Source organism: Henckelia pumila, chromosome 4 (assembly GCF_033568475.1).
Source record: "Henckelia pumila isolate YLH828 chromosome 4, ASM3356847v2, whole genome shotgun sequence".
Classification (NCBI taxonomy): Eukaryota; Viridiplantae; Streptophyta; class Magnoliopsida; order Lamiales; family Gesneriaceae; genus Henckelia; species Henckelia pumila.
This window is the reverse complement of record NC_133123.1, coordinates 132865135-132879214: the sequence shown is the minus strand read 5'-3', so window position 1 is coordinate 132879214 and position 14080 is coordinate 132865135. Positions and strand designations below refer to the sequence as shown.

At 35.4% G+C, this 14080-nt stretch overlaps 1 protein-coding gene and 1 pseudogene across 1 annotated transcript; both read left to right on the top strand.

The window, feature by feature from the left end:
- Window positions 1-1996: 1996 nt before the first annotated feature.
- Window positions 1997-9553, top strand: LOC140865134 (uncharacterized; annotated as a pseudogene).
- A 1602-nt stretch (window positions 9554-11155) lies between these two features.
- On the top strand, window positions 11156-13733 carry LOC140865697 (uncharacterized). Its single transcript, XM_073270416.1, has 4 exons — window positions 11156-11344; window positions 11666-11922; window positions 12519-12964; window positions 13283-13733. Exons 1-4 carry the CDS (start codon window positions 11232-11234, stop codon window positions 13538-13540), a joined length of 1074 nt encoding a protein of 357 aa, XP_073126517.1. The 5' UTR covers window positions 11156-11231; the 3' UTR covers window positions 13541-13733.
- Window positions 13734-14080: the final 347 nt, after the last annotated feature.

Below are 14080 nucleotides of genomic sequence, written 5' to 3'. Positions count from 1 at the left end.
AAATGATACTGCTACACACAATTTATCTCAATCAGGTAACTTCGGTTTTTTTATATCTTTTGCAGGTTAACGACATATTTTTTTTCTTCTCGGATTCCGATATTGTTCTGTAACTTTAAATTTTGGGCTTTTTTCCAAAAAAAATTAAAATAAAAAATCATGTTTTTCTCGATATATGTTGTTATTTGGTTAAATTTTGTATTGTTGCTCGTCAATTATTTTTTTAATTTTTACGTTTAAATTTTTTAGAGTAAATGTTTCAATTTTTTCAATTATAATTTTTTTTATAATTCGATTTTTATGAAAAAATGAGTAATAAATTAAATAAAAATTTGTAATTGTTATGTCGATAAATTTATCCATGTTTAGTTGAGCCACTGTGAGGCTAACTCGGTCAAAATTGATGGAAAGACCAACTCGATCAAAATTTACAAATATTTAGGACTAAATTGAGAACTTTGAAATATTTGAGACCAAATCGAGAAAAAAGTCATTCATTTGAAACTGAATAAGGTCTTTTCTCCATTACTTTTAACGATTAAATGGGCCACTTAGACTAATTTTTGAAACAAAAACTTATTAAAAAAAGCTTATAAGCTTTTATGATCTTATAAGCTATTATAACTTATTTTAAAAATAAGTTGTTAAATTTTTTGAGTAAACTTATTTTAACAACTTAAAGATGTTGATATGTTTGGTATTATAAGATCTTTTTATTGTCAAAATTACCAAAAAAGTATAATTATATGAAAATAATGTTTCGAGTCATATATATACGAAAATAAATTTAGAATAAACCTATATTAAAAATAAAATTGTTTTAATATTTTACTTTTAGAAAAATTTATGTGATTTGTAATTTTTTTTTAAAATAATATTTAATATTTAATGAGTTAAGGATAAGATGGAGATTTATTAAAATATTCAAGGATATTTTAGAGAGATAAAATATTAAAATAAGATCTTTTTAAAAAAAGTACACCCCTTACTTTTTTAAAAACAACTTATAAGTTGTCAAATAGCTTATTTTGACAGCTTATAAGCTGTTTTTTAAAAAATTTACCAAACACATTTTCAGAGCTTAAAAGCTCTAAAACATCTTATAAGCTGTTTGAAAGAGCTTTTAAACTCTGCCAAACACCCTCTAAGACTAAAACAAGAATATCAAACATTTGGAACCGAACTGAAAAAATAATCAAACTCAAACATATGAAACTGGACCGAGAATACGCCAAAAATTATCACATACATAGTGTTATTTCAAAGGCTAAATAACCATGTTCGGAAGAAAAATAAAAAAGGCTAAAGAAACACTATTTAAAAAAAATGTATTTTTTTTCTTTTGGATCATGAGTGTAACGACTCTAAACATTATTAATAAAATTTACTTTGTTGAGCTTAAAAAAAAGGATAATGCTAAAGGTACAACAAATATCATGTACAACGATATTTACATCAATTATATCATGAGATTTTTTATTTTATCGCGAGATTTTGTATTCAATGTATCGTGAGATTTTGATGTATTTAATTTTTGCATTGTGTCGTAAGATTTGTTGTACAAAATTCGTTGTACATGTAGAATTGCTAAAAAAAATGTAATTGCTGTCAATTATTATTATTATTATTATTATTATTATTATTATTATTATTATTATTATTTTGTAATTCATGCATGGATATATATGATCCATTAAATATTCGAGATACTCCAGTCAAAAAAAAATATTTGAGATACTATTCTACAAGTAGCATTAAACCTCCACTGCCAAACCTATTTAGCTCCCTTTTTCGGCCTATTAACGGCTAAGAAAAAAATCGAAGGTTCTGAAATGATAATCAATGCATTGTGTTAAAATCGATGACACTGAAGAGTCCACAATTAAGCACTTGGCAAAATATTGTGCTCTCTCCTCGCGAAATTAAATGATATTTAGGCACGGCATCATCTAGTTGTAACCAAAACTCTGGTTTATCTAAAAGGGTGTAATTTGGCGTGAGACATGGAGGGCTTGATCGGAGAAAAGAAAAGGGTGGTGGTGGTTGGCGGCGGAGCGGGCGGCTCTTTCATTGCCAAGACGCTTCAAAACGATGCTGATGTTTTCCTCATCGATACGTCAGTCTGCTATTTTTCTTCCATTCCTTTTTAAATATATTTTTTAGCTCTTGGGTCGTAGTGTGGCCGTGTGGGTTACCTTTATCTGTGGTGATCTATTTGTTTTAGCTTGTCATTTCTTCTATCAGTTTTTGGCTGGATGCGGGCCCGGCTAATGGGGCAGGAACAGAATAAAGGAGCCATTTTTATGTGTTTTTTGTTGGGCAGGGGTGGATGAAGTTATCCGCCCTTGTAGGCAAATTGTGTGCATTAAGTTTTTGAAGAGAGATTTCGATATAGATTAGTGGCTTTTTCTAGTCTTGATGTAATGTCAAGAACACAATCCTTTTTATATTGATAGATAGTTCTGTGTAGTTTTGGTCTTGGATAGCTCAAATGTCCAAGATTTGTATAATTTTTAATTGTAGGAAGCCGAGTGTTCAGATTAAAAATGAGGACGAATATGAAGCAACTGAAAGGTTATCGAAGCAAAACATTCTTTATGTGTTTAGTATGTCTGAGGACACTTACCTGTTTGGTTGATGGCATGGTGAAAATTGCCTCTGGGATACTGTTTTTATGTATTGGCTTTTGATTATGTAGTGAAACTTCGAGGTTCTTGTTGACAATGCACTCTGTGTTTACATTGGACCTGTAGGTTAGGTTGCATGACTGCTTTCATTAGACTACCCAGTATTGCGTTTTCGTATTCAATAGAGTCGATACAGTAAAAACTCAGCAGCAACAGGTGAAGTAGATTGATGCACCATGACCTTGTGTAATCTTAGCGGCTCGATTTCTTTCGTACAAAAGTATGAAACTCCTGCGATTTCATCTTGATATATTGATTACAATTTGGCATTATGACTTAGATACATAGACATATGTGGGGAAAAACCGCAGTTTGCTTATATGGTTGATTCAGCTATTTTTGTCTGTGCTGACCAATAAAAAGCAGGAGTTGATTTGAATGTGCTGAAAAAGATGAATTCCAGACTCAAATCAGTTGAATGACTTTTTGTTGTTGAAATTCAATTTTTCTCCTCATGATTTGTTTTCCTTTTTATTCTCAAGCTGAAACCTGTAAAGAGTTTGGTTTCATTTAATTAATCGAAATAAATTACAGGAAGGAATATCTAGAGATGCCTTGGGCAAATCTGAGAGCAATGATCGAACCTTCATTTACCGAAAGATCTTTGATCAATCACTTAGAATACCTTTCTAATGCTCAAATTATTACATCTGCTGCAACTGGAATCACAGAAAATAATGTATTGATTGCCCAAGGGAGTTTAATTCGTTACGATTATCTTGTCATTGCGACAGGCCATGTACATGCTGGTGGTTTTACGAAAGCTGAGAGGCTTCATTACTTCCAAGCAGGTAAGATTGATAAAACGACACAGCTGCGCGAGTGTGATTATTAGTTCTCCATGAAAAAACATTTGAGATCCTCGTATATAAAGATGTGCAATTTATATACAGACGAATTTCTCTTGTTGTGGCATGAAATAACCTTCAAAGAACTGCATCACGTGGCCTTCAGTTGCATGCATTTATCCCTCATTTTTTTGTGAAATGTATCATGAATTTAAGACTCTGATTCCCATTTGGACCCTGATATAATCATTTTCTCAAGTTGAGCATTGATAAAATTTTATTACATGCGTACGTAGACTCTGGTCTAACGTGATGCACCCATTCATACTTTAATTCGACCGAGAAAAACTCTCATTGACGTCCATGAAAATTTTACTGCCTGCTGGATTTAAACAGCTAGCTGTATGATTCTCCGCTTAGATTATTTGAGATTCTTCATTTAAAATACACAAATGGTATCTGACGTTCCTGTATATTGCAGAGCAAGATAAGATAAAATCTGCCAACTCAATTTTGATCGTTGGAGGGGGGGCCGACTGGTGTAGAGCTAGCTGGAGAAATCTGTGTAGATTTCCCCCATAAGAAAGTGATACTAGTGCACCGGGGATCAAGGTTGTTGGAATTCATCGGATAAAAGGCGGGACAAAAAGCTCTGGATTGGTTGACTTCAAAGAAAGTTGAAGTCATTTTAGGAAAATCTGTCAAGCTGAACTCTCAGACTGATGGTGTTTATGAAACATCAGGTGGAGAGGAAATTGTAGCTGATTGCCATTTCCTTTGTGCGGGTACCGGAATTGGCTCATCGTGGCTAAAGGAGATGATCTTGAAAGATAGCTTAGACATGGAAGGGAGGTTAATGGTTGATGCTAACTTGCGGGTCAAGGGCCATCCGAACGTCTTTGGCATAGGAGATATAACAGATATTCCAGTATGTTGAGATTTTGGCAGCGAAAATTGTTAAGGGAATGCTGTATTCCGTTGGAAAAGTGTAAATATGAGAAATCTTATAAAAGAGACACGAAGAAAATTTCCCAGAACCAAATTCTTCATTCAAATACAAGAGTTATACAAGTGATGGAATCCACTCAACTCTCTCTGAATATTCTGTGAATGCCCACTGACGTACAAACTACAAAACACAAGTTTTACATATCAACAAAAGATAAACTACCTAGAAGTTAAATAACTTCCTAGTCTAATTACCCACTAACCCATCACTTGAGAAACTAATTAACACTCCAGTTGACTAATTCAAATTTAAATATCTGGAATGATCTACAAATCTCCTCCTTCATTCCTGAATTCAAGAGTCTTCGATCTCTGTACTCTGTAGACAGTCCTCAAACTTTTTAGTGGGTATGACCTTAGTGAACATATCTGCCGGATTGTCTTGAGTTCCAATCTTTGATATGTACACTTCTCCTCTTTCAATATTCTTCTTGATGAAGTGTAGCTTCACATCCACATGCTTAGTCCTCTCGTGAATCACTTGATTTCTAGCCAAATGAATCGCACTTTGACTATCACAGTAGATTACCCATTTGTTCTGTTCTATCCCGAGCTCCCTTAAGAATCCCTTGATCCACAAGGCTTCTTTTACTGCCTCAGTTAATGATATGAACTCAGCTTCAGTTGTGGAGAGTGCTACTACTGTCTGCAAGCTTGATCTCCAGCTTATTGTAGTCCCAAACATGGTGAATACATAACCAGAAAGTGATTTCCTGTTGTCTTTGCACCCAGCAAAATCTGAATCACTATATCCTCTGACTATTCCAGCTCCTCCATCATCGCCTAAGTCCAATTCCTTGTCTTTGGAGTCTGATCCCCCAAATCTCATGCCATAATTCATTGTTTCCTTCAAGTATCTCAATGTCCACTTAGCAGCCTCCCAATGAATCTTCCCAGGTTTTGCCATAAACCTGCTGATCACGCTCATTGCATATGCCAAGTCAGTTCTTGTGCATACCATGGCGTACATAATAGATCCCACAACATTTGCATATGGAACTTTATCCATATGATCCTCTTCATCCTCTGTTTTTGGTGATTGATCCTTGGAAAACTTGAAATGAGATGCCATTGGTAACTGAACTCCCTTGGCCTCAAGCATACTGAATTTTTTCAGTACCTTCTCCAAATATCCTTTTTGAGTGAGATATAGAAGTCCCTTTCTCCTGTCCCTCGCAATTTCCATGCCTAAGATTTTGACAGCTTCACCAATATCTTTCATCTCAAATTCTTGCTTCAATCCAGCCTTCAATCTTTGTATGTGAGCTTTATCCTGGCTTGCAATTAAGATATCATCTACGTATATCATCAAGTAGATGGGATCTTGGTTGGATTCCCTTTTAAAGTACACACAGAGATCCGAATTGCATCTTTTGAACTTTTGACTTTCCATGAATGCATTGAATTTCTTGTTCCATTTTCTCGGGGATTGTCTCAATCCATATAATGATTTCTTCAGCAAACATACTTTGTCTTCATGTCCCTTACTCACAAATCCTTCAGGCTGCTCCATGAAGATTTTCTCATCCAGATCTCCATAAGAAATGCAGTTTTGACGTCAAGTTGATGCAATTCCAAGTTTTGTTGTGCCACCAACGCAAGGAGGATTCTAATTGACCTATGCTTTACAACTGGTGAGTAAATTTCACCAAAATCCACTCCTTCCTGTTGAAGGAATCCTCTTGCAACTAACCTCGCCTTATATCTTGTAGGATTACATGGATTTATATGATCCTTCTTCCTGTAAATCCATCTGCAAGATATCAGCTTGTGTTCTTTAGGTCTAACCACCAACTCCCATGTTTGATTTACCTTTAAGGACATCATCTCCTCCTCCATAGCTTGTATCCATCTCAAGCTATCCTTCCCTTGTATAGCCTCCATATAAGTTGTAGGCTCCCCTTGTTCCTGTATGTTATCCGCTACAGCTAAAGCATAAGAAATTATGTCAGCATAGCCATACCTTTCAGGGGGTATAATTTGTCTCCTGGTCCTTTCCCTGGCCAGATTATATTGTGTTGGCTCTTCCAAGTTTTCAGTAGGTGAAGGGGATTCCCTTTGCTCCTCAATCCTTTGAGACAAGTTTTGTTCAGACATCTCAGTGGCTTCTGATATTTCCCACTGAGTAATATTCTCCTTCTCTGAACTAAATGGAGTATTGTCCAGGTCCCTCCCTTTCTCCTTCCTCATAGCCATTTCATCTTCCTTAAACACCACGTCTCTGCTAATTAAGCACTTCTTGTATCCAGTCTCCAAGCACCAAAGTTTGTAGCCTTTAACACCTTCTGGATATCCCAAGAAAATACACTTTAATGCCCTACCATCCAATTTGTCTTGTCTGGTATGCACATATGCTAAGCAACCAAAAGTTCTTAACATACTATAATCAGGCAGCTTCCCACTCCAGATTTCCTGAGGTATTTTGAATTTTAATGTTGTAGAAGGGCACCTGTTAATCAAATATGCTGCTGTGATGGCAGCCTCTGCCCAAAATGTTTTTGGCAGATTTGCATCAATAAGCATGCACCGTATTCTCTCAAGCAAGGTTCTATTGAACCTCTCAGCCAAGCCATTTTGTTGGGGATTACCTGGAACAGTCCTGTGCCTTAGTATTCCTCCTTCTGCACATAGATTCTTGAACTCCCTTGACAAGAATTCCATTCCATTGTCAGTCCTTATGGCCTTGATCCTCCTCCCTGATTTAGTTTCAATCAGTGTCTTCCATTCCTTGAACTTTTGGAAAGTCTGATCCTTGCTGGCAAGTGGAAAGACCCATAGTTTTCTGGAATAATCATCCACTATGGTCAAGAGATACACTGCACCAGCATGTGAATGAGTCTTTGTTGGTCCCCATAAGTCCATGTGTATGTAGTCCAATTTTGATCTAGTTGTATGTTGTCCAGTGTTGAATTTCACCTTGCGAGTTTTGCCAAGAGTACAATACTCACAAAATTCCAAGTCATCCTCAAGATGATCCCCCAACGCTCCTTGCTTCTTGAGTTCCTGAATATCTTTGTGACTCACATGACCCAGTCTTTTGTGCCATAAGGAAGTTGTATTCCTTCTCCCGGTCACAAGATTACAGACTGGATTTGTTACAATTTTTCCCAGCAGATGATATAATTCATGTCTCAGTTCTCCCTTGTACATGACCATGGCTCCCTTGATAATCCTCAAGCTTTTGTTGTCTCCGATAAAAGTGTATCCAGCCTTATCAAATTCACCAAGTGAGATAAGATTCCTCTTAAGCTCAGGAATGTATCTCACATTCTGCAATGTTCTTACCATGCCATCATGTAATTTGAGACTCACAGTGCCTATTCCCTCCACTTCACATGCTTTATCATCTCTGAGAAGTACTTTTGGCCCGGATAAACTTTTAAAGTTTTGAAGCCATACCTTGTGGTGTGTCATATGAAACGTTCATCCGGAGTCTAAGATCCACTCCTCCATGAGATTTCTAGAGGAAGTCATGAAATCATCAGAAAAAGCCATGAGAGCTTCGGCTGTGTCATATCCCTCAATAACATTAGCTTCATCCTTTTGCTCATCATCCTTCGACTTCTTCTTCCTCCTCTTTGGACAATCACGTTTGAAATGTCCTTTTTTATGACACACAAAGCATTTCAGCTTTGTCTTTGACAGTGACCTTGTTCTACTTCTTTGTTTATTGATCTCCTTCTTTTGTTGCCTTCCTCTCACATTTAATCCTTCACCATTCCTGTCTCTGTCTTTTGCATCTGATTTCTTTTTTAAATCCTTAGATCTCAGTGCACTTTGGACATCTTCCAGAGACAAACTCTCCCTTCCATACAGCAACGTGTCCACAAAATTTAAGTATGATCCTGGTAAAGAACTGATAAATAAGAGTGCCTGATCCTCGTCATCCACCGCCACTCCAATGTTTTCCAAGTCTTGGATTATTTTCTCAAATGCATCTAGTTGAGATTTGAGATCACCATCCTCCCTCATCTTGAAAGCATACAAGGATTGCTTCAAGAATAACCTGCTCACTAGAGTTTTTGTCATGTACAAAGACTCTAGTTTACTCCACACTCCAACAGCTGTATCTTCCTTCGCCACCTTCCTCAAAACCGAATCAGACAAGTTTAAGATCAGTATGTTGTGGGCCTTATGAAGTAAATCAGTCTTTTCTTGGGCCGATAAACTTGCTGGTAATTCTTTCTGCTCCTTCAAGGCACGATCGAGGCCTTGGTGAACCAGCAACACTCGCATTTTAATCCTCCATAATCCAAAATCGTTGTTTCCATTGAATTTCTCCAGATCAAACTTTGTGGACGTCATCGTTGCACCCTCAACCCTCAACCTGGCTCTGATACCAATTTGTTGAGATTTTGGCAGCGGAAATTGTTAAGGGAATGCTGTATTCCGTTGGAAAAATGTAAATATGATAAAGCTTATAAAAGAGGCACGAAGAAAATTTCCCAGAACCAAATTCTTCATTCAAATACAAGAGTTATACAAGTGATGGAATCCACTCAACTCTCTCTGAATATTCTGTGAATGCCCACTGACATACAAACTACAAAACACAAGTTTTACATATCAACAAAAGATAAACTACCTAGAAGTTAAATAACTTCCTAGTCTAATTACCCACTAACTCATCACTTGAGAAACTAATTAACACTCCAGTTGACTAATTTAAAATTAAATATCTGAAATGATCTACACAGTAAGTCTTATTTCTGGAGTGTCAAGGATCACCACCTATGACTTGAATCACTTTTTTTTAAAAAAAAAATTCCTAAACACTTGCCTTGTAGGAATTAAAACTCGGATATTTGGCTCACAATCAAGCCTAGGTTGCCGCCAAGAACTTGAAGTTGCTAATGAGTTGTGGAAACAAAACTGATCTGTCTACCTACACGCTGGCTCCACTGGCAGCAATCGTTTCGCTTGGACGAAGAGATGTGATTCTGTGAATTCATTGTCTTACTTTTTCCGGGCGTATTCCTGGTATGATAAAATCCGGAGATATCTGTGGGAAAATCACGGAGGGAACTTGGTTTGAGTTCTTAGCTTGAGTTATACATACAATAATAACAATAATAATAATAATAATAATAAGCTTATGAACTATTTCTCTGTGATATATATATATATATATATATATATATATATATATATATATATAATTCGACAATCTGAAAGGGTGGAGTTTGTTATGCTGAACTATGTACTCAACTTTTTTTTTTTTTTTTTTTTTGTGAGTGAATCATATATCTCACATGTTTGGACCAATTATGATCATTATATATGTAGCGAAGAAAGATCTCATTAACCATCAATAGAAGCCACAGATACGAGATAAATCGACCGTTCATAACATTGATCACTTACACGCAGTGTTTGGTACAAGGGATTAGGTAGGTTTGTGTGTGATTTTTGATTTTATCCATTGTTTGGTCGGATTTTTATTAAAATAAGCTAATCTAACCTAGAAAGTATAAAGTTATTTTATAGTAGGTTAACTAAACTCTTCCCTCACCCTAGTATTGCTTATCCTTGTTTTTATCTTATACATAAATTTCATAATAACATTTTTCCTCCAACCTAAAAATCACTCATCCAATAAAATATAAATGGTATTTTTAGCAAAAACTTTTAAACCATTATTTAATCTTATTCCTAAAAATCAAACCAAACACAATACTATTTTCAAAACAAATTGTCAATCTTTATTTATCATGTCTTTTATCATTCATTTAATAATCATTCAATAATCCTATCAATTGAACCAAACACTCAATAATTTTGTAGCATAATCTCATCCATTGATTAGTCTCTTGTGTCTAGAATCTACCAAACCCATTCAACGGTCCATTAGATTTTAAAGTCAATATGTTTGAACTTTACTTTCTTCTTATTAATAATAATGATGATGATCGCGTCAAACAAATCTTTCGAGATCATGTAAGCACGAATTTTGTAGTTTGAAATGAATTTTATATCATTTATATTGTAATTTATAAAATTTGAAACAATTTGAATATATCACAATGTATTTCATTAACCATGTATTTGTAAAAATATTATAATGAAATTAACCATTTATTAAAAAAATTATAATTGATTCAACCAAACGTATGTAACTAAAAATAACACTACACACTTACATTTTGAACGAGACTTATGATACAACTCCCAATTTTTGAAAAGTCATAAAGAAATTAAAAAAAAATGGGTTTAATGTCAGGGGAAGAAAATAATTTTTATATACCGTTTTCTTTGAATATGTAAATAGATTATATATACTAGTTGCGGAGCAGACGACGTTGCGTGTGAAATATAATGTATGATATTAAAATTTTATGCTCCGAAATTGTATGTGGGTGGACAATTAGATTTCCAATGGATTAAAAAAATAAGAGAAAGTGCTTCAACGTAAAAATTTGATTGCAATCAAAGGATAAAAGTGGAAAGAATTTTCGGTTTCCTCACATCATGTCAAAAATAGTTTTTATAATAGTTTCAAGTATTATAATATAATATAGATAATATAGATATATTCTTTCAAATAATAAATAATTGTTGTAAATAAATATAATTTTAAAATAAATATATTGCCCGTGTGTTTTGAAAATTGCAATTGCGTGTGTTTTGAAATAGACTAAAGTTAACCTCCTGCTCAAGTCAGAAGTATGAATATATATTACCACAACTCACAAGCATTTGGCCTGAGTATTCCGCGCTAGTGATTCTTCCTTTAGTTTTGTGGTGAGCAATGGAGGGCTTTACCGGAGAAAAGAAAAGGGTGGTGGTGGTTGGCGGCGGAGTCGGCGGTTCTCTGATTGCGCAAACGCTTCAGAACGATGCTGATGTTGTGCTCATTGATCCGTCAGTCTGCTATCTTTCTCCGATTCCTTATTTTTTACAGTATTATTACATATACGTTTCTTTTTAGCTCGATGCGTCGTTTTACATGTGGCTTGATTGCTTTGGCTTGCATTTCTTCGATTGGATTAACGAAGTATTTGGTTTCGATTTAGATTGTGTTGTTACCAGATAAACTAGCAATTCAGTGAGGGTTGGTAGTATTAATTCTTTTTTAGTGTTGAGATCCAGTTTTTCTCGCATGATATGTCATCTAATTTCACTTGAGCTGAGACCTCCTAAGAGTTTGGTTTCATTTGATTCATCGAAACATATATAATGCAGGAAGGAGTATTTAGAGATCCCCTGGGCAATATTGAGAGCCATGGTCGAACCCTCGTTTGCTGAAAGAATTTTGATCAATCACTCAGATTACCTTCCTAAAGCCCGAGTTGTTACGTCTGCTGCAGCTGGCATTACGGGAACTCATGTATTGACTGCCCAAGGTCATTCGATTGGATATGATTATCTTGTCATTGCCACAGGCCATGCGCACACTGGTGATTTTACGAAAGCTGAGAGGCTTCGTTACTTTCAAGCAGGTACAATTGCTAAAACGAGACAACTGCGGAATGTGATTGTCACATGTACATGGCATAAAAATTTAATGTATTGGTTGAAGCTACATCGATCACGTATACAGCGTTGGGTGAATCGAAATATATGTGGGCTCTCCATGAAATACCTCTGGGATCTATATATATAATACAAGATTATACTCCTCTTGTGGTATAGAAATACCCCTTTGATGAACTCTGTCAAAGTTGCCTTCATTTGCATGAATTTAACCTTCCTTTTTTAATTGAATTGCATACATTTAAAAAACGGTGATTCCCATTTGGCCAGTGATATTTCGATTTTCTCATGGTCTGAGTGTTGATGAAATTTTATCTGTTTACTCGGGTTATTGATCTGATACGTTGTTCTCGTTTATATATATGATTCCACCGAGTGAAATTCTAAATGGCATCCACGAAAAATTCATAATTCGCTGGATCCGAATAGTTAGTTACATACTTCCATAACAGCTGCGTGTTAGTTTGTAAATTCTCTTGTTGCATTTTGAGATTCTTCATTAAAATACATAAATTTAATTGCTGATGCCTTTGCTGGCTTCTGACTTTCCTGTATATTGCAGAGCAAGAAAAGATAAAATCAGCCAATTCAATATTGATTGTTGGAGGGGGGCCAACTGGTGTAGAGCTAGCTGCAGAAATCAGTGTGGATTTCCCTGATAAAAAAGTAACACTGGTGCACCGAGGATCAAGGTTATTGGAATTTATTGGAGAAAAGGCAGGAAAGAAAGCACTCAATTGGTTGACTTCAAAGAAAGTTGAGGTCATTTTGAACCAATCTGTCAGCCTGGACTCTCAGACTGATGGTGTTTATGAAACTTCAGGTGGAGAGAGAATAGTAGCTGATTGCCATTTCCTTTGCGCGGGTCAGGGAATTGGTTCATCTTGGCTAAAGGAGACGATCTTGAGAGACAGCTTAGATACGGAAGGGAGGTTGATGGTTGATGCTAACTTGCGGATCAAGGATCACCCAAATGCCTTCGCCATTGGAGATATAACTGATATTCCAGTAAGCTTTTTTTTCTTTCATGAAATATTTTATTTTACTGATCTTAAGGGATGTAATATCCTCATATAATAATTTATTGTTTTGTAATGTAAACTTGAAACATTAGTTTTTTTTTTTAACTTTTTTGTTCTCTTCTGCTTTCGTCAGTTTTCTTTGTTCTGTTGTCGTTGTGTGAGCATTCTTTCCCATTGAAAATACGAGACTATATTAATCTATCTACTTGTCCGCCGCGTTGGTGTAGGCGGTGTAGCTAAGAGTTATGCTGGGAGAATACTTTACTTGAATGGTTCATTTATTACTCGAAATGGCCTCTTGTAGGAACTAAAGCTAGGATTTTTGGCCAATAACCATGCCTTGGTTGCTGCCAAGAACTTGAAGTTGCTGATGAGTGGCAGAAACAAAACTAAACTGTCCACTTACAAGCCTGGTCCAGCAGCAGCTATCGTTTCACTTGGACGAAGAGAAGGAATTATGCAAATCTATTGTCTTACACTTTCTGGGCGTATTCCTGGTATGATGAAATCCGGAGATTTGTTTGTGACAAAATCCCGGAAGGAACGTGGTCTGAGGTCTTAGTTGAGTTATTGAAGAATTTCCGCGGCGTGGCTATATATCTGTCTGTATGTGGGCATAGTGTGCCTTTTTCTTGATGTATAATTTATATAGGTCCTGAACCAATGCATTTGATCGAACTATTTCCCACCTTGGGAATATTTGATTTTACATTCTGGTGCAGCGAGTAGCAATGCTATGTAGTTTTGTGTTTTCATATTTGAATAAGTGTTGTGTTCTCCGAGCATTTGGGCTTGGTAATAATAAATTTTGAAAATGTGGCGTGATGAATTTATAAAATGGGTTGTACGCAAGTAAAATCAGTAGCTAAAATTAATTGGATCAAAATGTCTGTTTCAATAATGATAAAAAAAAAAGTTTTTGTTTTTGTTTTTTCTGTTTTAAAATTTGTTCTAGGCATTTTTATGGAAAGATCGTACTTCAATCAAGAAATATATGAATGAGTTCCATTTTGTAATAATTTGATTGATCGAATGTACGTATCATAAATATTTTTTTTAATCAATAAATGATTTTATCACGCATTGCAAATACTAAAAACAG

Coding starts and splice junctions, on each gene's coding strand:
- LOC140865697 (XM_073270416.1), top strand. CDS start 11,232: ATGGAGGGCTTTACCGGAGAAAAGAAAAGGGTGGTGGTGGTTGGCGGC. Junction 11,345..11,665: donor GATGTTGTGCTCATTGATCC/GTCAGTCTGCTA, acceptor TATATAATGCAG/GAAGGAGTATTTAGAGATCC. Junction 12,965..13,282: donor GAGATATAACTGATATTCCA/GTAAGCTTTTTT, acceptor GGCCTCTTGTAG/GAACTAAAGCTAGGATTTTT.